General features: G+C 42.9%; 1 protein-coding gene across 4 annotated transcripts in view; it reads left to right on the top strand.

The window, feature by feature from the left end:
* PTPRQ (protein tyrosine phosphatase receptor type Q) overlaps positions 1 to 26,283 on the top strand; it is a 447,893-nt gene that overhangs the window by 402,539 nt on the left and 19,071 nt on the right. For all 4 annotated transcript variants that reach the window (XM_056574450.1, XM_056574451.1, XM_056574448.1 and 1 more), the window contains 2 exons: positions 15,005 to 15,086; positions 16,731 to 16,821. In XM_056574450.1, coding sequence (XP_056430425.1) covers positions 15,005 to 15,086; positions 16,731 to 16,821 — 173 coding nt within the window. The remainder of the gene's footprint in view (positions 1 to 15,004; positions 15,087 to 16,730; positions 16,822 to 26,283) is intronic.

Here is a 26,283-nt window from a genome sequence, read left to right as displayed (position 1 = left end):
CACTCTTAGTAAATCAGGGCCATTGTTCTTTCAACTTTCTTTTGTACCAACAATTTTCTTGTCTGTTTTACTGCACAAAAGATGGCCAAAAAGTGGACATGTCATTTTAGGTTTAATATTCTGTTTTTCAAAAGCAGTACCCCAGATTTATTGAAAATGACATTTCATGTACCCATCTTAAAGTAAGTTGGAATGAAATGCTTCTTGATGCATCTTGGTTTGTCCTACAGGGCAGGTGTAAATTTATCCTATAATCTTACGCAATTTTTTGGTCTAAAGTATTAATAAATAACTCTCCAAAAGAAAGGCAACCAACACCCCCTTCCAAATAAAATTCTGGCTACCTGCCACAATCACCAGGGAACGCTTAGGAGCTCATTGCATACTGTTATTATTGAGTATTGTTATTATACAGTATACATTTATATTCTAAAATGTATCTAGTCATGATTAAGAAATGAATACGTGTGTCCAAGGGTAGATAAAGCACAAATAGAATTACAAAGTTTGTGTTTATCTTGACCATTTATTATTATTTTTTGTTTGCCTCATGGTAACATTTTATCACATCATTATGATAGCAGTTCACATTGGTAATTAATTGATTTTTACTTCCAGATATTCTTCATTTTTCTTTAGACGCAAGGACATATATGTCATCCAGTAAGTCAGTAATCGATATGTTGTGTGCATTTTTATCCACAGTGTCAAATGATCTTGTATTTCCATCAAGCATTTGCCACTGAAAGCTTAAATGGAAACACTAGACTTAAGGTAGTATGTGGTTAAGAAATTAAAATACATTGTAAATATTACCTCTTTTTGATACTGAACATCAAAATTAACTATAATGAATAACCTTACTTAATAACTATATATATATATATATATATATATATATATATATATATATATATATACTGTAACTATCAAAAATGAATTATCATTAACCATATACTATGTGGCATACTACATGTCTGTGTTAACATTTTAGGCCTACATTTAGGTATTAAGGTTCTTTACATATTACAATTGGACTGTATTGCTTAAAAATAGTAATTGATCATGTGACTGTTCATAGCTTTTACTGTATACAAAGCAGTTATTATTCCTTTGTCATGTTCAGTCAATTTATACCAATAATATCATGCCAATGGGCCTCACTTTAATGCAATGTCTCTATCATAACCTTTTTCAATATACATTTAATCATTCTAAAGTAAGAATTTAAAATGTTTTTGAAAAAGAAAAAGTCTAAAGAATAATATAGTGAGAACTGTCTGTCGATGTAATCATCTCATTTCTTTTTGTTGCAGTTTTTAAACAGCTGTCCTTTTTTTTCTTTGATGGGTGTGTAAGAGTCTTTTTCATATTTTAAATGATACAGGGCTACATAGTTAAGCTAATTATTTTATTTTTTGCAGTCTTTTTTTAACTTTTGTACCTTTTGTTAAAAAAGGTGAAGAATACTTTTGAATTGTAAAATTTTGCTATCTTACAAGTATCCCATCAAGAAAGAAAATTAAATGAGTACTCCGACGCGCACTTTTTTCAAGTTATCCCGTCCGGGCTGCAAAATAAAAGAAAACACACTTTATCTTACCTGCCAACGTGCCCCCGGAGCTCCGGTACAGGTGTTCGGTCCCCGGGCTGTATTCTTCTTACTTCCGGTTAGCCCGGCACGTCACACGGAGCTTCAGCCTATCACTGACCGCAGCGATGTCCTGCCTCGGCCAGTGATAGGCTGAAGCTCCGTGTGACGTGCCGGGCTAACCGGAAGTAAGAAGAATACAGCCCGGGGACTGAACACTTGTACCGGAGCTCCGGGGGCTCGTTGGCAGGTAAGATAAAGTGTGTTTTCTTTTATTTTGCAGCCCGGACGGGATAACATGAAAACAGTGTGCACTGGAGTACTCCTTTAAGTTCAATTGTTTTTCTTTATGTTGTGTGCTTCCAAGTGTGGTATTTTATTTTAGTGTCACCTGCACTGACCTGTCAGTACCGACAGGTAGTGCAGGTGACACTGATGACAACGGTACTTGCCTTGTCCCCTTCCGTGCAGAGGATCTCTGGTTATCTTGTTCTTCCTCTCACTCGTCCATGTGTCATTCCCTCTGAAAAAAAAATGTCTCATAAGAATACTTGCCACTTGACACATGCTTTCATCTGTGGGGCATTGTTCTTCTTTGTTCTGTCCCAGAGGAGCTCAACTTGATGCTCTTTAATGTTTCAATATGTTTCTGACAGATGCATATTGCTCACTTATTTAAGCACAGAATTGGTGCTATATTAGATGCACATGTAACAGGTATAAGCTTCCATCTTGCACCTGCCATATCTGTATTTGTATCTGCTGCTTAAATCAAGAATGACACTTAGATTTTTCCTGCAGCATATCTGCATGCAATTATAATTTTTTTGTCTGATTTTATTTTATTAGACGAATACTCATGGCTACCTATACATTTAAAAGTATAACCTGTCTTCTATAAATGTCTTCACAAAACGTATATATATATATATATGTCACGATGCCGGCTGGCAGGAGGTGGATCCTCTGTGCCAGAGAGGGATAGCGAGGACCGTGCTAGTGGACCGGTTCTAAGACACTACTGGTTTTCACCAGAGCCCGCCGCAAAGCGGGATGGTCTTGCTGCGGCGGTAGTGACCAGGTCGTATCCACTAGCAACGGCTCACCTCTCTGGCTGCTGAAGATAGGCGAGGTACAAGGGAGTAGGCAGAAGCAAAGTCGGACGTAGCAGAAGGTCGGGGGCAGGCGGCAAGGTTCGTAGTCAGGGGAGATAGCAGAAGTTCTGGTACACAGGGTTTAACCACACAAAACGCTTTCTCTAGGCACAAGGGCAACAAGATCCGGCAAGGAAGTGCAAGGGAGGAGGTTAGATATAGTCAGGGACCAGGTGGGAGCCAATTAAGCTAATTGGGCCAGGCACCAATCATTGGTGCACGGGCCCTTTAAGTCTCAGGGAGCTGGCGCGCGCGCGCCCTAGAGAGCGGAGCCGCGCGCGCCAGCACATGACAGCAGGGGACGGGAACGGGTAAGTGACCTGGGATGCGATTCGCGAGCGGGCGCGTCCCGCTGTGCGAATCGCATCCCCAACGGCCATGACAGAGCAGCGCTCCCGGTCAGCGGGACTGACCGGGGAGCTGCAGGGAGAAAGACGCCGTGAGCGCTCCGGGGAGGAGCGGGGACCCGGAGCGCTAGGCGTAACAGTACCCCCCCCCTTAGGTCTCCCCTTCTCTTTATCGGGTAACTGCCTCCCCTGGGATGAGGACACCGGGAAAGGATGGAGGGATTCCTCAACGGCAGGCAGAACCGCAGGAGTAGGAATGGGGAGAGAGGGCAGAGGGCGAGACCTGGCACGGGGCAGTGTGACACCAGGACGAGGGCCATGAGGGGACACAGAAGCTTGCCTGATGGAACTGGGAGGGGGGAGGGGCATTTCCTGTGGCAGGCAGAGTCCTTAATGACCTTAGGGGGACCGGATACAGGAGGAACCACAGGGTCACGGCAGGGAGTACTGGGAACCGGTTGAAGGCAGTCCTTGGAACAAGAGGGACCCCAACTCTTGATCTCCCCAGTGGACCAATCCAGGGTTGGGGAATGGTGTTGAAGCCAGGGTAGTCCAAGGAGAACTTCAGAAGAGCAATTAGGAAGGACAAAAAATATAATCTCCTCGTGATGAGGTCCGATGCACATTAGGAGGGGCTCCGTGCGGTAACGCACGGTGCAATCCAACCTGGCTCCGTTGACCGCGGAAATGTGGAGTGGCTTGACAAGACGGGTCACCGGAATGCGGAATTTATTCACAAAGGACTCCCGAATAAAATTCCCAGAAGCTCCAGAGTCCAGGCAGGCCACGGCTGAGAGGGGAGAGCTGGCTGAAGTGGAAATCCGAACAGGTACCGTGAGACGTGGAGAAGCCGACTTGGCATCAAGAGACGCCACACCCACGAGAGCTGAGTGCGAGCGTGCGTTTCCCAGACGTGGAGGACGGATTGGGCAATCCACCAAAAAATGTTCAGTACTGGCACAGTACAGACAAAGATTCTCTTCCTTACGGCGATTCCTCTCTTCCAGGGTCAGGCGAGACCGATCCACTTGCATGGCCTCCTCGGCGGGAGGCCTAGGCGCAGATTGCAGTGGAGACTGTGGGAGAGGTGTCCAGAGATCTAAGTCTTTTTCCTGGCGGAGCTCTTGATGCCTCTCAGAAAAACGCATGTCAATGCGAGTGGCTAGATGAATGAGTTCATGCAGGTTAGCAGGAGTCTCTCGTGCGGCCAGAACATCTTTAATGTTGCTGGATAGGCCTTTTTTAAAGGTCGCGCAGAGAGCCTCATTATTCCAGGATAGTTCAGAAGCAAGAGTACGGAATTGTATGGCGTACTCGCCAACGGAGGAATTACCCTGGACCAGGTTCAGCAGGGCAGTCTCAGCAGAAGAGGCTCGGGCAGGTTCCTCAAAGACACTTCGAATTTCCGAGAAGAAGGAGTGTACAGAGGCAGTGACGGGGTCATCGCGGTCCCAGAGCGGTGTGGCCCATGACAGGGCTTTTCCAGACAGAAGGCTGACTACGAAAGCCACCTTAGACCTTTCAGTAGGAAACTGATCCGACATCATCTCTAAGTGCAAGGAACATTGCGAAAGAAAGCCACGGCAAAACTTAGAGTCCCCATTAAATTTGTCCGGCAAGGACAGGCGGAGGCTAGGAGCGGCCACTCGCCGCGGAAGGGGTGCTGGAGCTGGCGGAGGAGATGGTTGTTGCTGCTGTAGCTGCGACTGTACTTGCTGTAGTTGTGACTGGAGTTGCTGTGTCATGGTGGTCAAGTACGACAGCTGGTGATCTTGTTGCGCTATCTGTTGCGACTGCTGGGCGATCTGACGAGCTTGCTGGGCGACCAGCGTAGGGAGGTCAGCGACAACTGGCAGAGGAACTTCAGCGGGATCCATGGCCGGATCTACTGTCACGATGCCGGCTGGCAGGAGGTGGATCCTCTGTGCCAGAGAGGGATAGCGAGGACCGTGCTAGTGGACCGGTTCTAAGACACTACTGGTTTTCACCAGAGCCCGCCGCAAAGCGGGATGGTCTTGCTGCGGCGGTAGTGACCAGGTCGTATCCACTAGCAACGGCTCACCTCTCTGGCTGCTGAAGATAGGCGAGGTACAAGGGAGTAGGCAGAAGCAAAGTCGGACGTAGCAGAAGGTCGGGGGCAGGCGGCAAGGTTCGTAGTCAGGGGAGATAGCAGAAGTTCTGGTACACAGGGTTTAACCACACAAAACGCTTTCTCTAGGCACAAGGGCAACAAGATCCGGCAAGGAAGTGCAAGGGAGGAGGTTAGATATAGTCAGGGACCAGGTGGGAGCCAATTAAGCTAATTGGGCCAGGCACCAATCATTGGTGCACTGGCCCTTTAAGTCTCAGGGAGCTGGCGCGCGCGCGCCCTAGAGAGCGGAGCCGCGCGCGCCAGCACATGACAGCAGGGGACGGGAACGGGTAAGTGACCTGGGATGCGATTCGCGAGCGGGCGCGTCCCGCTGTGCGAATCGCATCCCCAACGGCCATGACAGAGCAGCGCTCCCGGTCAGCGGGACTGACCGGGGAGCTGCAGGGAGAAAGACGCCGTGAGCGCTCCGGGGAGGAGCGGGGACCCGGAGCGCTAGGCGTAACAATATATATATATATATATATATATATATATATATATATGTTAATATTGGATTGATATCAGATTACCAAAAAATTTTCTGGTAGGCCAAGGCAGCCCTGATACAATAGATGGCCCCCAAAGATCCAACAGAAGAAAACTTGGAGAAAACTTAACTACTAGTGTTGAGCGGCATAGGCCATATTCGAATTCGCGATATTTCACGAATATATGGACGAATATTCGCTAAATTCGCAATATTCGTAATATTCGCGTTTTATTTTCGCATATGCGAAAATTCGCGTGCCAGTCTCACACAGTAGTATTAGAGCCTTCTTTACACCACACAAGCTGGAAGCAGAGAGGGGTGATCACTGTGATGTGTACTGTGAAAAAAAAAAAAACGAATATTCGTAATTACTAATATATAGTGCTATATTCGCGAATTCGCATTGTGAATATTCGTGGGCAACACTATTAACTAGTCGTCATAAGTTTGAGTTCATGAATAGACTAACTACATTATTGATGACCCTGTGTGCAATGCTAACAATATAACATGCAAAGTACATATGGACATGTTCTGTACAGGTAAAAGACAGGCCCTCAGATTTATATCTATTCTGGGGCAACTTGCTGTTCTGATAAAAGGGTTTTTTCTCATATATTCAATTTCTTAGATAAAGGCTAACAAGGTAGTCAAGCAATCTGACTGGGGTTAACAACCCAGCTGGTGTCACCTTAGTAAACTCCATAAAGCCAATTATTTCTCTTAAATTAAAAGGCACTGTGTTCTCTGGCTCATATAGAAAGACCCTCCTTTCTCTGATGTTCATATGCCCTAATTAGACACAGGAAATGCTTTGGCCACAAATCCATCATCTGTGGGATTGTTTGTACAAGTGATCCAACCAGAAACATGGCAGACTAAACTGGCAGGTCATTATCATAAAAATAATAATAATAATAATCGGGAGCTTGCATGAAGTGGCAAATGATGGGCCAGATTTAGACTATGATGCCATGCACTTGTTTTTCAGCACACCACAGCCAAAATAGTCCAGGGGGGCTGATCTGACTTTCTAACTTTACAAAAGATGGTTGGCCAAAATGGCCAAATCATCTATTTAAATCAACCTTTATGCGATTTATACAATCAGCCTCACTTAATATGTAACCAGTAAGTGATTGGCCTTTTTATTTTTATAGATAAAGTTAGATCGTTGCTGGGCATAGTATGAACAGATTGATTTTTTATTTTTTTTTGTCTAAAGACAGAACAAGAAAAGTATTCTCTATAATACACATACTGTATATTTTTTTCCATGACCCTGAATATGCAAATATATCCATGACCTAGTCTCCATAAGACAGTCCATACAATCTTGAAACTTATTATTTAGTCTTTTATTTATATACCAGTTCACTTTAGAATCTTGGTCACCTCCAATCGTCACAATAAGGCCACCTGGAACTGGGGGGCCCTTATTCAAGAGATAGGTGATAGGTGTGGGTCCTAGAGATGGAACCTGCATCTATCAGATATTTATGGCCTACATTAATGTTTTAAATGGAAATACCCCTTTAAGACTACTAAAACCCCTTCCCTTTACCATTCCTTGGTTGATCTCAATGGAAATATATGTATATTTTTAACTTTACTATGTAACCATGCACAGTAGCTTTAATAATTATGGTGTACATACATTATTAAATTCATGAAATATTTTAATTACAATTAATATGTATACCCTTACTATATTTTCATATTTCACTTGAATTTTAACAGTACATATCTTTTGCTACATTATGCCAGTGATGACCATACTCTCAATGTCAAAACAACAGCCATGATACATCTTTCAGCAGATTTTGTTTAGCTAAACCCCAGCCTTCAGGATGTACAGGTCATTCTACCATTTCAACAATGTTTAAAAATAAGGAAGTATATGGAGAGCTAACAAGATGATTGTTTATGCTTGGAACACTGGAGTTCACCATTGTTTCTTTGCTGCTCCCAAACTGTAATTTAATACTTTAGCTCAATGTCAAGTTGTATTTCCTTCAAACTAAATAAGTTTAATAAAAAGCTATAGAGCACATGGTCCAAAACATTTGATAATGTTATTACAATGAGCTATATACTAGAATATAAATGATTCCAGCAACATAGTCTTCAAAATATCCAATGCTTTTATCTGTTATAAATAGATACATAGTCTTTGCTTTTGGTCTGCCTATTGTTATTGATACACATATTCAAAACCGCTTCAACTAACAAGACACACCCATATGAAAGATGAATTTCAAAATTTTATAAAGTATCAAATGCAGCTTTAAAGGGGTATTCCGGCTTTAGACATTTTATCCCCTATCCAAAGGATGTCTGATCGCGGGGGGGCCCGCCACTGAGACCCTCTGCGATCTCCCTGCCGCACCCACATTATGTGCGGAGCTGCGTCTCTAGGCTCGGAAACCGGAAGTTTTCTGGACTGGAGATGTGATGCAACACCACGCCCCCCTCGTGACATCACGTCACGCCCCCTCCCTTCATGTCTATGGGAGGGAGCGTAACAGCCGTTACACCCCCTTCCACAGACATGAATGGAAAAAATGCAGTATTAGAGATGCTAGATTTGATATTTAAAAGGATTATAAAAGTTACATGATAACTAAAATATACATGTCCCTCTCAACAGTGTATTTTGTGCAATAGTGTCCTGTATGATTTTAAAAACATAAAACAGACTATAAATATAAGTAGTCATTTCTGGTTAGTAGGGGGTTCCCTTCAAGTGTTTTACAATTTGGAATTTAACCTCTTAAGGACATTGGACGTAAATGTACTTCCTGATGCACTGAGACTTAGCTCACCAGGATGTACATTTACATTCTGTACATGACGCGAGCATAAGAGTGGCACTTGCACCATCTTCTGCCTCTCTCCCGGGGTCTTCTTCTCTGATCTGACAAAATCTGACATCAAGCAGACCAGAGAAGTAGATTGCCGATAATACTGATCAGTGCTATGCCTTTGCATAGCACTGAACAGTATTAACAGTCTGAAGGTTACTATTGATAGTCCCCTACAGAGGACATAAAAAGTGTAAAATATATGTGAAAAAGTTTTTTAAAGAATGTGAAAAAAACCCTCTGCCAATAAAACTTACTTTAAACCCCCCCTTTTCCTCATTTAAAAAAAAAAAAAAAGTTTCTGAATATGACAATTTCTGAACTATTAAAAAAATTATGTAAATGATCCCGTACAGTGGAATGGCATAAATGTAAAAAAAAATATTTAAAAAATTTCCAAAATTGCTGCATTTTCATTACATCACATTCCCCAAAAAATTTTAATAAATAAAATGCGATCAAATAGTTACATATGTGCAAAAACTATCACTCCACAAAAAATGACCCTCAAGAGCCCCGTATATGGAAACATTAGAAAGTTATAGGTAATCAAAATTTAAACATACTTATTTTGTTAAAAAAGTTTGTTTTTTAAAAGCAGTGCAATAAAAGAAAAGTATGTAAACATAGGGATCATTTTAATCATATTATTGTTAAGTGTACAGCATGAAAACGAAAGTCGAAAATTTGCTGAATTTCAGTTTTCTTTTCAATTTGCTCACACAATTAATAATTTTTGGGGTTTGCCGTACATTTTATGTTAAAATGAGTTAGGGTTGAAAAGGTTTGCCCTTAGGGTATTGCTTCTGCTCTGGACAGAATACGGACAAAAGTGGCAGCAGAGAGCATGGTTTTAGATTGGAAAGAACTACATAACTTCCTCTGGACCGTACAGTAGCTGATAAGTACTGGAAGGTTTACATTGTTAAAGCGAAGTAATGTACAAGTTGGTTTAAAAACTAAAAAACTAAAAAAAAAGTTTTTCCTTCAAAATACCCCTTTAAATTTTGGGAGGTGTATGTTTATTAGTCTTGTTTACATTGTCTACTTTGTAACAGCCTCAAATGAGTAGAATGGGCTTTCATGATTTCCACTTAAGCCTGTGGCACTGAGTATGCTTTACAACTGGCACACCTGCTGACAGTAAGCATAGAAGTGGCAGAGAACTCCCATTTGCTTGGCTGCTTTACATTTTTAAATTTTGTTGCTCTGGCACCTACTGTATAAAGTGCATGAAGAGAGAGGCTAGTTTTAGACAAGCATAATAGGAAAGCATTTTTTTGACTGCAAAGGAAACACAAGTCTTGGTCTGACCGTGGTCTAATGACTGAACTGAAGGCATCATTGTTCCCTATGATGCTTTGTGGTCTAGTCATTAGACTAATAACAAAATGGTATATTGTGAAGGAAAGATGACACGGCACCCGGAGCCCTTTTTGCAAAACTTGCTGCTTTATTGCTTGGAACGGGGTATACAACCGAGGATGCACTATACCAACAACGCGTTGTTGGTATAGTGCATCCTCGGTTGTATACCTTGTTCCAAGCAATAAAGCAGCAAGTTTTGCAAGAAGCGCTCCGGGTGCCGTGTCATCTTTCCTTCACAAGATATTGTTTATATTTCTGGCATTGGACACCAAAATGTTGGTGTATTACTTTTGCCTCAAGTTAGCGTCTAATGGTTGATGTAGGCTGAATTTGAGAGTGCAAACTTAGACTAGACAGTCTATAGATACACCAGATTTATCACTTAGCCTGATCCACTTGATAAATCTGGCACTTTTGAAGGCAAAACAGTTTTGTCCCAATATACCAACACTTCATAGAGGGAAAAAAAACATTAACCTTTTATGGTCCAAGGGCGTACCTGTACGCCCTGAGTCCGCTCCCTTTCTATAAAGCGGGCCATGGCGTGGCCCCACATTATAGCGGGCCGGGACCCCTGGCTATTAGCGCGCGACACTGATCGCGGTGTTGTGCGCTATTAACTCATTAGACGCGGCGTTCAAAGTTGATTTCTGCATCTAAAGTGAAACTGAACTACCCCCCCCGGCTAGCTCAGTGGGCTGTTTTGGACTGCCGAGGTGAAATTGCTGTAGGACACAAGGTGGGTCCCCTTACCTGCCTCCTGGAGTCCGATCGCCAAATGACTGCTCAGTGCCTGAGATGCAGGAATGAGCAGTCAAGCGGCAGAATCATCGATCAATGGTTTCCTATGAGAAACCATTGATCAATGTAAAAGATCAGTGTGTGCAGTGTTATAGCCCCCTATGGGTGCTATAACATTGCAAAAAAAAAAAAAAAAAAGTTAATGAAGATCATTTAACCCCTTCCCTAATAAAAGTTTGAATCAACCCCCTTTTGCCATTTAAAAAAAAAAACTGTATAAATAAAAATAAGCATATGTAATATCGCCGTGTGCATAAATGTCCAAATTATAAAAATATATTATTAATTAAACCGAACGGTCAATGGCGTACACGCAAAAAAATTCCAAAGTCCAAAATAGCGTATTTTTGGTCACTTTTTATATCATGAAAAAATGTATAAAAAGCGATCAAAAAGTCTAATCAATACAAAAATTGTGCCACTAAAACCTTCAGATCACAGCGCATTAAATGAGCCCTCATACTGCCCCGTATACGGTAAAATAAAAAAGTTATAGGGGTCAGAAGATGACAATTTTAGATGTATACATTTTCCTGCATGTAGTTATGATTTTTTCCAGAAGTACGACAAAATCAACCCTATATAAGTAGGGTATCATTTTAATCGTATGGACCTACAGAATACGAAGAAGGTGTCATTTTTACCAAAAAATTTACTGCGTAGAAACGGAAGCCCCCAAATTTTACAAAATGGTGTTTTTTCTTCAATTTTGTTGCAAAATGATTTTTTTTCGGTTTGGTCGTAGATCTTTGGGTAAAATGACTGATGTCATTACAAAGTAGAATTGGTGGTACAAAAAATAAGCCATCATATGAATTTTTAGGTGCAAAATTTAAAAAGTTAAGATTTTTTAAAGGTAAGGAGAAAAAAAGTTAAGGTAAGGTGCAAAAACGGAAAAAACCTCTGGTCCTTAAAGGGGAACTCCGGTGGAAAACTTATTTTTTTTAATCAACTGGTGCCAGAAAGTTAAACAGATTTGTAAATTACTTCTATTGAAAAATCTTAATCCTTCCAGTACTTATTAGCTGCTGAATACTGCAGAGGAAATTATTTTCTTTTTGGAACACAGTGCTCTCTGCTGACATCATGATCACAGTGCTCTCTGCTGACATCTCTGTCCATTTTAGGAACTGTCCAGAGCAGCATACGTTTTCTATGGGGATTTTCTCCTACTCTGGACAGTTCTTAAAATGGACAGAGATGTCAGCAGAGAGCACTGTGTTCCAAAAAGAAAAGACTTTCCTCTGTAGTATTCAGCAGATAATAAGTACTGGAAAGATTAAGATTTTTTAATAGAAGTAATTTACAAGTCTGTTTAACTTTCTGGCACAAGTTGATAAAAAAAAAAAGTTAAAAAGTAAAAAAGAAATTTCTGACAAGCACATAATGTTTGCAAACCCACTGGGTGCCACTAACTAAATAACTTTAAAAAGCAGGATGGCATGGCTTAGGAATTGTCAGTAACTAAAGTTTTCAGGCCCCTTTCAAGAGCAGGAACAAACTCCAAGACCCTGTTATCCACAATAGCCTTTAACCTGCCATAGACTACATCAATGATGCAGATTTTAGAAACAGCTAACTAGGTAGTGGCTCATAATCCATGTATGCCTATTTAATGATTAATTGCATAATTTTTCTGCCTTTTGTCTCATAGTAAACACACAGTTTTGCTGAACGTTTGTAGAATGTGATACATATATGTAAAGAAATATATGAAATTTGACTATTTAGTACATTTAAGTGCCATTCAGTGTTCTTTTGTACACATAGTAAAATACAGTGAATGATGTCATCAGCACTTAGATATTTGACCTAAGTCTATGGGAAAAGTATACAATAAACTCCCCAAGACACCGGATTTTAGTGTGATACTAAATATGTATAAGGTAATTCCCTTTTAAGTTCTTGTACCCACTCTCCGCTCAGAAATGAATTTCTGCTTTATACGACACTGTGACATTAATCTTTTGGCAACAGAAAAGCATGGTTTTTCAGTGTGTGCCTGAATTGTAATATGAGCAAAATAAGACCTTTTCTAGACTAAAAAACCAGACGTGAAACTGTACACCATATAAAGGATATCCACAGATTTAAGAAAAAAAAAATTTGTATTTTATTTATATAATAAAAAAAATACTGATACACTTTAAGTTCCCAAATTATAGTTTTCGGCCACATAAATCCATAAATTAGATTTTTATGGTTGACATGGAAATAAGCGATCTTACTGCAGACATTTGTTAGTCTACATGCACAGAGGTAAAGGTTACTTAGGCAGGGTGTAGGATGTCATATTATAGCTTAAAAGAAACAAAGACAGCAATATGTTCTTAGTTGTCAGGGATATTTGTAATGTATGAAATTACTTAACTTGATGCTGTCCAACTCTAACCTAAGGTGGACAAGATATAGGGGTAGAGCAATGTCTTACAGGGGAAAATGCAGGTTTCTTGAGCTGACTTTGCGTTAGAGAGCATCAGTAGTGGAATAGGTTGTTCCATATAAAGTACATGTGAAGAAGCTCACTATATGTGGTCAGGACATTGGATTACAGTTGAAAGTCATTCAGCGGACAGGGGTACCTAAAGCGGTACTACCTTGGAAAACTTTTGTTTTTAAATCAACTGGTGCCAGAAAGATAAACAGATTTGTAAATTACTTCTATAAAAAATTCTTAATCCTTCCAGTACTTTTTAGGGGCTGTATACTACAGGGGAAATGCTGTTTTTTTTGGATTTCTATTATGTCACGACCACGGTGCTCTCTGCTGACCTCTGCCGTCCTCTGAACTATCCAGAGCAGGAGAAAATCCCCATAGCAAACACATACTGCTCTGGACAGTTCCTAAAATGGACAGCAGAGGTCAGCAGAGAGCACTGTGGTCGTGACATAATAGAAATCCAAAAAGAAAAGCATTTCCTCTGTAGTATACAGCCACTAAAAAGTTCTGGAAGGATTAAGATTTTTTAATAGAAGTAATTTACAAATCTGTTTAACTTTCTGGCACCAGTTGATTTAAAAATGAAAAGTTTTCCATGGGAGTACCCCTTTAATGCTCTCAACCCTTCATCAACAAACAGTGCTGTGAAATAGATTTTTTGGGACATTTTTCACACCTCATTGTTTCTGTCTTCTGACCTCCGTACTAAGGTACAATGTTGGTCTGGTACCAAATGTCCTTGTGTCTCTTGTATTCCCAGCGATTAGCGATGTGCTATATTCTCAAGAGGAAGTGTAATGATGCACAACCACAGAGCAAATACACCTTTTTGGCTAATAAATTAAGTTCCTAATCGTGCATAAACTATGACTTTTCTGCCTTTACACCACCTGAGCCACATTTCCAAAAACTGGATTGGGTGTGGCCTCCTACAGCTTTGTAGATTTAACTAAATTTACACCATTGTTGTTATGGAAGAAATCTACTCCAACACAGAGTTGAAGGGCGCACACACAGAGGCTTGTGCGCACACCACACAGATTTTTGTAAACCAGACACCGCCTTTAAAATGTATTTATCTTGCAGGGGTATCCTTGAACACCATTTCAAATTTTGGCATTACTTTACTGTTTTTAACACCTACAAATTAAACATGACAGTATGTTAAGTAGTGGCAAACATAGAATAAGTGTGGCATGCAGTTTTGTGTGTTTATATGTATGTTACATATATATATATATATATATATATATATATATATATATATATAATTTTTTTTTTTTTATCACACCATGATTTAAATAGTGAGAGCAATCTCTGAAGTCAACAAGTTTACCGCAAATCTGTTTGCACATATTTTAATATAATCTCTGTTGCAGGTTACTTAGTTATAGGAAATCACTCAAGTAAGTTGACCAAAGTTGTGGATTTTTTTTTGTCTTTTTTTCCTTCTCTGAGCCTGCAGATTTAGTAGTGTGATGAAAGTTAATGTATGGTGCTTTTTCATGCATTTACAAGGACAACCTGCATATAAATCATAAAAGCATGACTAATTGCATGGTAACTGGAGAAATGCTTTGTCTCTCTAGGGTGAAACTTGCATGTGTGTATTTTAGCTTGAACGGACTTAAAAACCTTCTGATTGTGAGAACAAAATCACTGCTCGACAAACGTGTGAAGTGTCCAGAATAACATGATGGTGTTCTTTCCAAATAGCTATATATGCTAGGGTGAATCAGGGCTTGATCATTTCAATAAATCTTTGCAGAGAGTTACTGTATGTGTAATTTTATCTTTCCCCTCTCGCTTTCCCCCTAGGCCTGTGAGTAAGAAGGCCTTTCTGCAGCACATTGAGGAGCTGTGTGCCAATAACAACCTAAAATTTCAAGAAGAATTTTCGGTATGTTCCTAACAGTTGTCACAACATCACAAGCTCTCCAGTAATTGTCATGTGTCACATTTCATGTCCATTTTAAGCATATGAGACCAAGAAAAACTGTGGCCTTGATAATGTATACTCAATTACCCAGGTAATTGTTTAGACAGTAATGCTACTCTGCTTTGGGTTTTACATACCCCATTGCCTGCAGAATAAATTCCCCAAAGTTTGGTAACAATAAAAAATTCTATTTATGGAATGATGTGTTACAAGAAAACTGCTTACTACACAGATGCTACACTTTTTTGTTTGTGGTCTAATGGCATTTTGCTAGAATACGCCATCAGGTTGTGATAGGTGCTTTTCCAACCTCAGGGACCCCCACCGATCCTAAATATTAAAGCACTGTCTACATTACTGTTTTTCGCTGCACAGCAGCGTGGTCAAGATGTCTATGTGAAGGAAAAAACAAAGGCACAGTGCATAATCATTGTTGTGGCTAAGATCTAAGTAGTTGGTCCTCCACAGCGATGTGGCTCAGTGACTGGTCACATCTAATGTGACAACAGATGGCAAAGTTGTTGTGTATAGATCCGGCTCTCTGTTGCAAGTCGTATTCCCTGTCCAGCGTACCTGGCGATCAGGGTCTGGATTATGGCGCCGGGTAAATCTGAATTGTCCTATTCAAACAAATGGGATCAGATCAATAATCCGTTTCCTCCAGTGCTTTGCTACTGAGCAGGAGGTGAACTAAGCTGGATCACTGGATGTGTGTTACACAGGAGGCTATTCAATGTAAGGAGCCAGAAATAGTTGTGTGAAAATGATCATGGTTTTAGATGACGTTTTCAATGTCATATAATTCCAACTGACATTAATAAGGAAATAATTTGGCGGATCTTGGACAAAATCTCAGTGGCTCCATTTATAAACAAAATGCCCTGACAACTGCACAACCGTCTGCCACATGGTGTTAACTACAATTTAAAGACTAAAAACACAATATAGTGGCACTGCAGTTGTGTTGAGGTTGGCTATTATTAGTAAATACTTTTAAATGTTTTAGCAATTATCCACTAATTTCTAAATAGCTAAAACTTGCGAATATAAAAAAATGCAGGTTAACAGCGATCTTTCAGGCGTACTTACTGCATGAGGCCAACAGCAACGCAACCAACTGCAACACAACACACAAATGATACACACTCGCATTATGTGCTTTTACTCTAAAACCCCTTTCACTGCAGAGTAATATCTGGCAGGTGTAATGAATTGTTAGGAACCTGCATTGGAGTACTTTTAAAATGAAAAAAATTTGTGTTATTGACTGTCTGTGCAGATGATCAATAGTTCTGGACTGGTCCATACTGGTATACAGTGGTATGAAATATTAAATATGTGTAGTTTAAATTGTTGTTAATGCATTTTTTTCAATGCAAATACACCAGAAAACTGGTGAAATTGCATTAACAAATCTCACCCCTAATGGTGACTTAACACCAGAAATTCATAATCTGCTCTTTTTCTTTTTATTCGGCATAATTGCTTTGGCCAATACACAGTTTTAAGTAATACAGTACTGCAGTAATCAAACACATACCAGCAAATATTAGAAAAAAATATATCTATACTTATATGCTATTTCTTGTTTTATGTTTCTTGAAGGAGCTCCCAAAGTTTCTGGAAGATCTTGCAGTATCAGATGCCGATCTGCCATGGAATAGATCCAAAAATCGATTTACAAACATAAAGCCATGTATGTATCAGTTATAACATGCTTTCTTTATATTATCATCATTTATAAATATGGCATCTATACAGTATGTATACATATACACACACACACACACACACACACACATACAGGAAAACTGACCACAGTAAACCCAATACACAGGGTTATAGTGTGGGTGAACCTAAGTAGAATTATGTATTACCCAATCCGATCAGTGGTCCTATGTCGACTTACACCTAATATGCTCCTTTTAGCAATGGAGGCGCTAAGCTTCCCTGCCTCCATCTGGTCTACTGCCATATGCCTGCCCATCTTTGAATATGCATACCTTTTTCAGAGTGGTCAGGTGGGCATAGGCTGTCATGTCTTTAGGACGTGACCACTTTTAAGAGATTATGTATTCAGAGATAGGTGGCATATTGCAGCAAAGGAGACAGAGGCTGGGAAGCTTGGAAGCTTCCGCCTCCATTGTGCAAAGGAGCAAATTTTGCATATTAGCCACAGAGGCTCTTAGTCTAGAATGGGTCAACATATGGGAGTGCGTTATCTGCACTAACCCTGTGAATTGGATTACATACAGATGAACCGGCTGTCTGTTTCCCTTTAAACTCAACATGGGTATATATGAATGTTCCAGCATAACTTCCCAATGGCTGGAGATAGTTCGATGAACATTGGTATACATCTTACTTACAGTATATGTCAACAAAAAATGTAGTAGAGTTAAATTAAAGCAAAACTGTCAGTAAACTCCCCCGCACTAACCAGAGGTACTGGCTGGTAGTGCAGGGGATGCTGATCAATATGCTTCCTACCATGCCTGGATTCGCCCCACTGTTTGCCCATTATCTTCATTCTTCTGGATATGCAAATTAGCTGCACGGGTGGGGTTAAAAGGCTCCTTCTGGCACTCTGACATCAGCACTGCTCGTCCACAGCGCTGCCCGGCTTATGAATATTTATCCCCTCCCTCCTCAGTAGAGTCCGGTACAGAGCGGGGAGGGGAGGAACAGTTGGAGGGAGGGGAGGAATATTAACAAGCCTGACAGAACTGCGGACGAGTGGCGCTGATATCAGAGTGCCAGAAGGAGCCTTGTAACCCCACCCGTGCCAGTTAGCAGCTCATTTGCATATCCAGAAGAATGAAGATAATGGTAAGATGGCGGGGCAGATCCAGTTATGGTAGGCAGCATATTGATCAGCATCCCCCACACTACCAGCCAGTACCTCTGGTTAGTGCATGGGGAGTTTACTGACAGTTTTCCTTTAACCTTAACCTACACCCTTATGTGAGAGTAAGGGGTTTTCTCTTAAGTCTCATGCATTTCTAAGGGACTTATGGTACATTTGATCATGTTACTCTCGGACCGCAGAGATTGCCTGGGACTTGTAAACATCCATGCTGACTTTCTGGCAGGCAGGTGCAGTGAATAGTTAGCACATGGGATGGGATATGAGGACAGGATATGTAGTTAACATATGAGGATGGGATATGACAGCATATGAGAATTAAATTGAAGAACGTGATATAAGGTCGGGATATAGCATCATTGTTGCTTTTCCTCTTCCACAAGGATTAGGTAGTAAGACTGGGTAACACTAGGTACTCTACAAGTGTATTATAAAATACACTGCTCAAAAAAATAAAGGGAACACTAAGATAACACATCCTAGATCTGAATGAATGAACTAATTGCATGAAATACTTTCGTTTTTACATAGTTGAATGTGCGGACAACAAAAACACTCCAGTGACATGAGGTCTAGCATTGTCATGCATTAGGAAGGACCCAGGGCCAACCGCACCAGCATATGGTCTCACAAGGGGTCTGAGGATCTCATCTCGGTACCTAATGGCAGTCAGGCTACCTCTGGCAAGCACATGGAGGGCTGTGCGGCTCCCAAAGAAATACCACCCCATACCATTACTGATCAACCTCAAAACCGGTCATGCTGGAGGATGTTGCAGGCAGCAGAATGTACTCCATGTTGCTTTCATCTGTGAAGAGCATAGGGCGCCAGTGGCGAATTTGCCAATCTTGGTGTTCTCTGGCAAATGCCAAATGTCCGGCACAGTGTTGGGCTGTTAGCACAACCCCCACCTGCGAACATCTGGCCCTCATACCACCCTTATGGAGTCTGTTCCTGACCATTTGAGTGGACACATGCTGGAGGTAATTTTGCAGGGCTCTGGCAGTGCTCCTCCTGCTTCTCCTTGCACAAAGGCGGAGGTAGTGGTCCTGCTGCTGGGTTTTTGCCCTCTTACAGCCTCCTCCATGTCTCCTGATGTATTGGCCTGTCTCCTGGTAGAGCCTCCATGCTCTGGACACTATGCTTTGGTGTCCTGGTCGGTCAGCGCCGTGTGAGCACGATTTCTTCCTTGAAGCTATTCCTTCTCATTGCACCTGTCGTTTTTTACCGGAGGGCTGCAGACGACCAACTATTCATTGTGTCCTTATCATGAATCTACACAACCATCCAGGGTGAGCAGTCATTTATTTCCTATCTCACACTGGGTACCAACAATATTACCATGGAGCTCTTGTTTTTCTACTTCTGGACGATATGCTGACAGACACAGCAAACCTTCTTGCCACAGCTCACATTGATGTGTCATCCTAGATGAGCTGCACTACCGGAGCCACTTGTGTGGGTTGTAGACTCCGACTCATGCTACCACTGTTACGCCGAGCGCTCCGGGTCCCCGTTCCTCCCCGGAGCGCTCGCCTCATCTTCGTTGTTGCAGCGCCCCGGTCAGATCCACTGACCGGGTGCGCTGCGGGTCCGCCTTCAGCCGGGATGCGATTCGCGATGCGGATAGCGCCCGCTCGCGATGCGCACCCCGGCCCCCGTACCTGACTCGCTCTCCGTCGGTCCTGTCCCGGCGCGCGCGGCCCCGCTCCCTAGGGCGCGCGCGCGCCGGGTCTCTGCGATTTAAAGGGCCAGTGCACCAATGATGGTGCCTGGCCCAATCTTCCCAATTAGCTTAATTGGCTCCCACCTGTGCACTTCCCTATATCACCTCACTTCCCCTGCACTCCCTGGCCGGATCTTGTTGCACTTGTGCCTAGTGAAAGCGTTCCCTTGTCTGTTCCTAGTCCGTGTTCCTGACCTCCTGCCGTTGCCCCTGACTACGATCCTTGCCGCCTGCCCCCGACCTTCTGCTACGTCCGACCTTGCTTCTGCCTACTCCCTTGTACCGCGCCTATCTTCAGCATCTTCAGCAGCCAGAGAGGTGAGCCGTTGCTAGTGGATACGACCTGGTCACTACCGCCGCAGCAAGACCATCCCGCTTTGCGGCGGGCTCTGGTGAAAACCTGTAGTGGCTTAGAACCGGTCCACTAGCGCGGTCCTCGCCATCCCTCTCTGGCACAGAGGATCCACTACCTGCCAGCCGGCATCGTGACAGTAGATCCGGCCCTGGATTCCGCTGAGGTGCCGCTGTCAAGTCTTGCCGACATTTTCACGATGATCACCCAACAAAATCACCAGCTGGCATACTTGTCCTCCGTGGAACAGCAACTGAACTCACAGTTACAGCAGCTGCTGCCACTGACACTGCAGCTGCAACTGCAACAACCATCTCCTCCGCCGTCTCCTGCAACTCCTCCGCAACGTCCGGCCATGGATTCCGCTGAGGTGCCGCTGTCAAGTCTTGCCGACATTTCCACGATGATCACCCAACAAAATCACCAGCTGGCATACTTGTCCACCGTGACACAGCAACTGGAGTCACAGTTACAGCAGCTGCAACTGCAACAACCATCTCCTCCGCCGGCTCCTGCAACTCCTCCGCAGCAACCGGCCGCTCCTAACCCCTGCTTGTCTCTGCCGGACAAATTTGATGAGGACTCTAGACTCTGCCGTGGTCTCCTTTCTGGAAAGGCCTTGTCTGGGGCCACACCACTCTGGGACCGCAATGATCCTGCCACAGCCACAGTCCAGTCCTTCTTCGCTGAGGTCCGTGGTGTCTTCGAGGAGCCTGCCCGAGCTTCTTCTGCCGAGACTGCCCTGCTGAACCTGGCCCAGGGTGTTTCTTCCGTTGGCGAGTACGCCATTCAGTTCCGTGCTCTTGCTTCCGAGTTGTCCTGGAATAGTGAGGCTCTCTGCGCGACCTTTAAAAAAGGCCTATCCAGCAACATTATAGATGTTCTGGCCGCACGAGAGACTCCTGCTAACCTACATGAACTCATTCATCTTGCCACTCGCATTGACATGCGTTTTTCCGGATGGCGTCTGGAGCTCCGCCTGGATATGGACGTTGTTCGCACGAGGCGTTTTTTCTCCCCGGCTCCTCTCTCCTCTGGTCCTCTGCAAACCGTTCCTGTGCCTCCCGCCGTGGAGGCTATGCAAGTTGACCGGTCTCGCTTGACACCTCAAGAGAGGTCACGACGCCGCATGGAGAATCTTTGCCTGTACTATGCCGGTACCGAACACTTCCTGAAGGATTGTCCTATCCGTCCTCCCCGCCTGGAAAGACGTACGCTGACTCCGCACAAAGGTGACACAGTTCTTGATGTCAACTCTGCTTCTCCACGCCTTACTGTGCCTGTGCGGATATCTGCCTCTACCTTCTCCTTCTCTACTATGCTCTTCTTGGATTCCGGATCTGCAGGAAAATTTTTTTTGGCCTCTCTCATCAACAGGTTCTACGTTCCTGTGACCAGTCTCGCCAGACCCCTCTACATCTATTGTTTTTACAATAAAAGATTGGACTGTCTCGTACGTTTCCACACAGAACCCCTCCTAATTTGCATCGGACCTCATCACGGAAAAATTGAGTTTTTTTTCCTCAGGTTCTTTGGCCCCAAGAAGAGGGGGAGACCCAAGGGGGGGGGTACTGTTACGCCGAGCGCTCCGGGTCCCCGTTCCTCCCCGGAGCGCTCGCCTCATCTTCGTTGTTGCAGCGCCCCGGTCAGATCCACTGACCGGGTGCGCTGCGGGTCCGCCTTCAGCCGGGATGCGATTCGCGATGCGGATAGCGCCCGCTCGCGATGCGCACCCCGGCCCCCGTACCTGACTCGCTCTCCGTCGGTCCTGTCCCGGCGCGCGCGGCCCCGCTCCCTAGGGCGCGCGCGCGCCGGGTCTCTGCGATTTAAAGGGCCAGTGCACCAATGATGGTGCCTGGCCCAATCTTCCCAATTAGCTTAATTGGCTCCCACCTGTGCACTTCCCTATATCACCTCACTTCCCCTGCACTCCCTGGCCGGATCTTGTTGCACTTGTGCCTAGTGAAAGCGTTCCCTTGTCTGTTCCTAGTCCGTGTTCCTGACCTCCTGCCGTTGCCCCTGACTACGATCCTTGCCGCCTGCCCCCGACCTTCTGCTACGTCCGACCTTGCTTCTGCCTACTCCCTTGTACCGCGCCTATCTTCAGCATCTTCAGCAGCCAGAGAGGTGAGCCGTTGCTAGTGGATACGACCTGGTCACTACCGCCGCAGCAAGACCATCCCGCTTTGCGGCGGGCTCTGGTGAAAACCTGTAGTGGCTTAGAACCGGTCCACTAGCGCGGTCCTCGCCATCCCTCTCTGGCACAGAGGATCCACTACCTGCCAGCCGGCATCGTGACAACCACTAGAGCGAAAGCATTCAAAAGTGACCAAAACATCAGCCAGGAAGCATAACAACTGAGAAGTGGTCACCACCTGCAGAACCACTCCTTTATTGGGGATGTCTTGCTAATTGCCTATAATTTCTAACTGTTGTCTGTTCCATTTGTACAACAGCATGTGAAAATGATTGTCAATCAGTGTTGCTTCCTGTGTGGACAGTGTGATTTCCCATAAGTGTGATTGACTTGGAGTTACATTGTGTTGTTTAAGTGTTCCCTTTATTTTTTTGAGCAGTGTACATCTTTTTACTATACTTTCTAGGAAATATGTTATCACTTTGTGATGCCAGGGCACCGTTAGCCTATACATGGTACAAGATTGGAGACAGCTTCTCCTGGGCCAGACACGGGAAGTAAAGAAACACACCATGTTATGAATAACTGTCTTTACTAAGCAGGGTGCAGATATTGATACACAGACAGTATGGTGCAGAGTGGAGAGGATAAAGCGTAACCCCTTGGGAGCCCTGTTGCCTTGCTGGGACTTGTGGTGCTTTCACCCAATAAATTGATAATGACTTAGGAGAGGATTGAAGATTGGTAGCTAGGGTTCAGTAGCTTTCTCCGCCAGGGCATGAACTTTCACCGTGAGAATGATTCTTGCGGAATAACCGGATAAGATAGATTTGTTCCGGGCATTCCCTTAGAGCGTCTTCACACACCTCACACCTTTACGACACTGGAGCTCAGACTAAACTAGACTGGGGTAACTCCTCTCCCCACTACACTATATGATTAAGAATTTAGGGGTTCCCATTGGGCATACAAGGTCACATGGGTTGCACTGCTCCTCTCTTAAAGGTATACTAACGCATATAAATAACATATATAGAAATAACATAATAGAAACCACAATCAGTCTCTCAGTGGGACCAACACCTGTGCTGCAGGCCTGCCTGAGGAATTCCGAGGCCACAGGACAGCCTTTGGTGCTGGAACACCACACTATCACATACATACTATGGCATAGATGAACTCTTGGCCTCCAGTAATGACTAGTGGTGTTACATCAGCCACCGGGTAAGAATTAGTGATGCTTCATCATGTGAAAGACAATTGAGCTCTGATTGTTAAAAGAAAATGGACTGCTGTTGTGGCTATTTTGGCTATTGAGTCTGCCACTGGTTTGTATAGGTTGGTAGCAAAGATTGTGGGCTTATGTGGGGCAATTTTTAACAATTGGAACCTATGTGCAACTTATCTCACTGTATGCCTATTAAGTTAGACATATCCAAACACATGTCAGAGATGTGCGTTTGGAGCTTTTCTACATGGATACGCCAAAAGGGGGGGGGGGGCGGCTTTACCTTGAATTGATAGTTAAAAAATTACTATGAAGCTTTTTTCGACTAATGAGTAATGTACACTGCACTTCTCTCCATTCTCATTGCTCCTGCTACAACTGGACAGGATGTGAGGTTATTGGCAACAAAGCCAAATGATAAACAGTATTCTACATCGAGCTGTTCCATCTTTTCGAAAGTGTGGTTAATAGATCAGCTTTGCAGGATGGAGCCATGACATGGACCAATTTAGAATTGAGATATGGAATGTCTATGTACACCTATGCACTGACTACTGAAGTTATCTCCCCTGATCCTTTTCTGACACGTAACTCAATATCATAAGTGACTGGGGAAATGTAATCTTCTCGTGTCATCTTTACATATATATCAATAGAATGGCACCAGACAAAATTTACAGTATCATCATCAATGAATATCACTTTCTTCCAATCCTCCACACTCCATGATCCCTTCTCTCTAGTCCCCTGTAACTTAATTTTTTTTCTGTTCTAGGCATCATTGCTGGTTTTCATTTGGATTTCATACATAGGCCCCAATTTAATCAACCAATGTCTTGCAGTTTTGTCATAAACATTGACTCTTGTTTTCTTTCATCCATTGTTTTTCATTTGTTTTGTTGTGCATGTTTTATTTTCTAGACATGTTGCATTGAATTTACTATCCTGACACTTTGAACGGTTTCTTAATCTACCCATATTTTTTTTCATTATATTTTGTTTATACTTGCACCAAATTTTACACACAGATGGAACAACCAACATCTTTTGCCGCACTCTTTGTTGAATCTTGAAAGAGTTTTAAAATGCTTATCATTTTTTCAGTTTGTAACTGGGCAAATATTATAGCTCAGTAAGGTCTGTACGCACTTTGTTTTAGAAATGTAAATTATAAGGTGATTCCATATTCTTTTTTTCTCAACATTGAATCCATATTTTTGTCTTGTACTTGACCTGGAAAAACATGCCTTTAATAAAACAATGTCCTTTTATTTGTTTGAGGTATATTTTAACCCCTTAAGGATGCAGGGTTTTTCAGTTTTTGCATTTTTGTTTTTTTTTCATCACCTTCAAAAAATCACAACACTTTCAATTTTGCACCTTCAGACCCATATGAAGGCTTATTTTTTGTGCCACCAATTGTAGTTTATAATGACATCAATCATTTCACCACAAAATTTATGGTGAAACCAGAAAAAAAAAATTTCTGGGGAAAAATTGGAAAAAAAAAAAAAAAAACACACCATTTTGTAATTTTATGGGGCTTCCGATTCTATGCAGTACACTTTTTGGTAAAAAGGACACCATACAAGGATACCTAATTTATATAGGTTTTATTTTACATGCACCAAAATTAGTATGTGTAAAATTGTAATCTTCTGACCCCTATAACTTTTTTTTATTTTTCCGTATACAGGGATATATCAGAGCAAATTTTTTGTGCCATGATCTGAAGTTTTTATTGGTACCATTTTAATTTTGATGGGACTTTTTGATCACCTTTTATACATTTTTTTTTAGGGTATACAAAGTGACCAAAAACACGCAATTTTGGACTTTGGAATTTTTTTTTACGTGTACGCCATTAACCATGTGGTTTATTTACCATTATATTTTCATAGTTCGGACATTTACATACGCGGCGATGCCACATATGTTTATTTTTATTTACATTTTTTTTACGGGAAAAGGGGATGATTCAAACTTTTATTAGGGAAGGGGTTAAATCACAGTTATTAACAATTTTTTTTACACTTTTTTTTGCAGTGTTATAGCCTCCATAGGGGACTATAACATGCAATACCTTGATTGCAAACACTGATTTTTGCAAAGCCATAGCATTGCATTGATCAGTGTTATCTGTGCTCTGCTGCTCCAGCCTGGATCTCAGGCACGGAGCAGCAGAGTGACGATCGGACAGCGGGAGACCAGGTAAGAAGCCTCCCGCTGTCCTCTCAGCTGTTCGGGATGCCGCGATTTCACCGCGGCAGTGCCGAACAGTCCACTGAGCTAACGGCAACAATTTTCTCCCGTTTTAGACGATGCAGTCAACTTTGATTGCGGCATCTAAAGGGTTAATACCGAACATCAGCCCTATCGGCGATGTCAGGTATTAGCTGCGGGTCCTGGCTGCTGATAGCAACCGGGACCTGCCAGGTATGAAGCGTGCTCAGCTCCTGAGCATGCTTCACATAACGGGAGCCGGCCACGAGCGTAAGTTTACGCTTGTGGTCGTTGAGGGGTTAAGACCGAATTATTGAGCATACATTCTTTTGTGTTATACCTGTGATTTGTGCATTTGCTATGAAGTAAAAAAGCTGAGTGACCATCCAAGTGTGGTGATTCTAACATTTATGCCAGGAGAGAGAAAGAAGCAGAGAGCGAGAGAAGGAGGCGGAGAAGGTGAGAGAGAGGTGCAGTGAGAGAGAGGGGGAGAAAGACAGAGATAGGCAAAGAGAGACGGAGAGTGGTTGAGGGAGGGGGAGACAGAGAGAGATTAGAGTAGAGAGGCAGATAGAGAGAGAGGGTAGGGAGTTCTGTCAACCGTCCATGAATTGCACTTGACTTTG

The sequence above is a fragment of the Hyla sarda genome, chromosome 4 (genome assembly GCF_029499605.1).
Source record: "Hyla sarda isolate aHylSar1 chromosome 4, aHylSar1.hap1, whole genome shotgun sequence".
Classification (NCBI taxonomy): domain Eukaryota; kingdom Metazoa; phylum Chordata; class Amphibia; order Anura; family Hylidae; genus Hyla; species Hyla sarda.
Note: the sequence above shows the minus strand (reverse complement) of the source record. Positions and strands in the feature narration are given on the sequence as shown.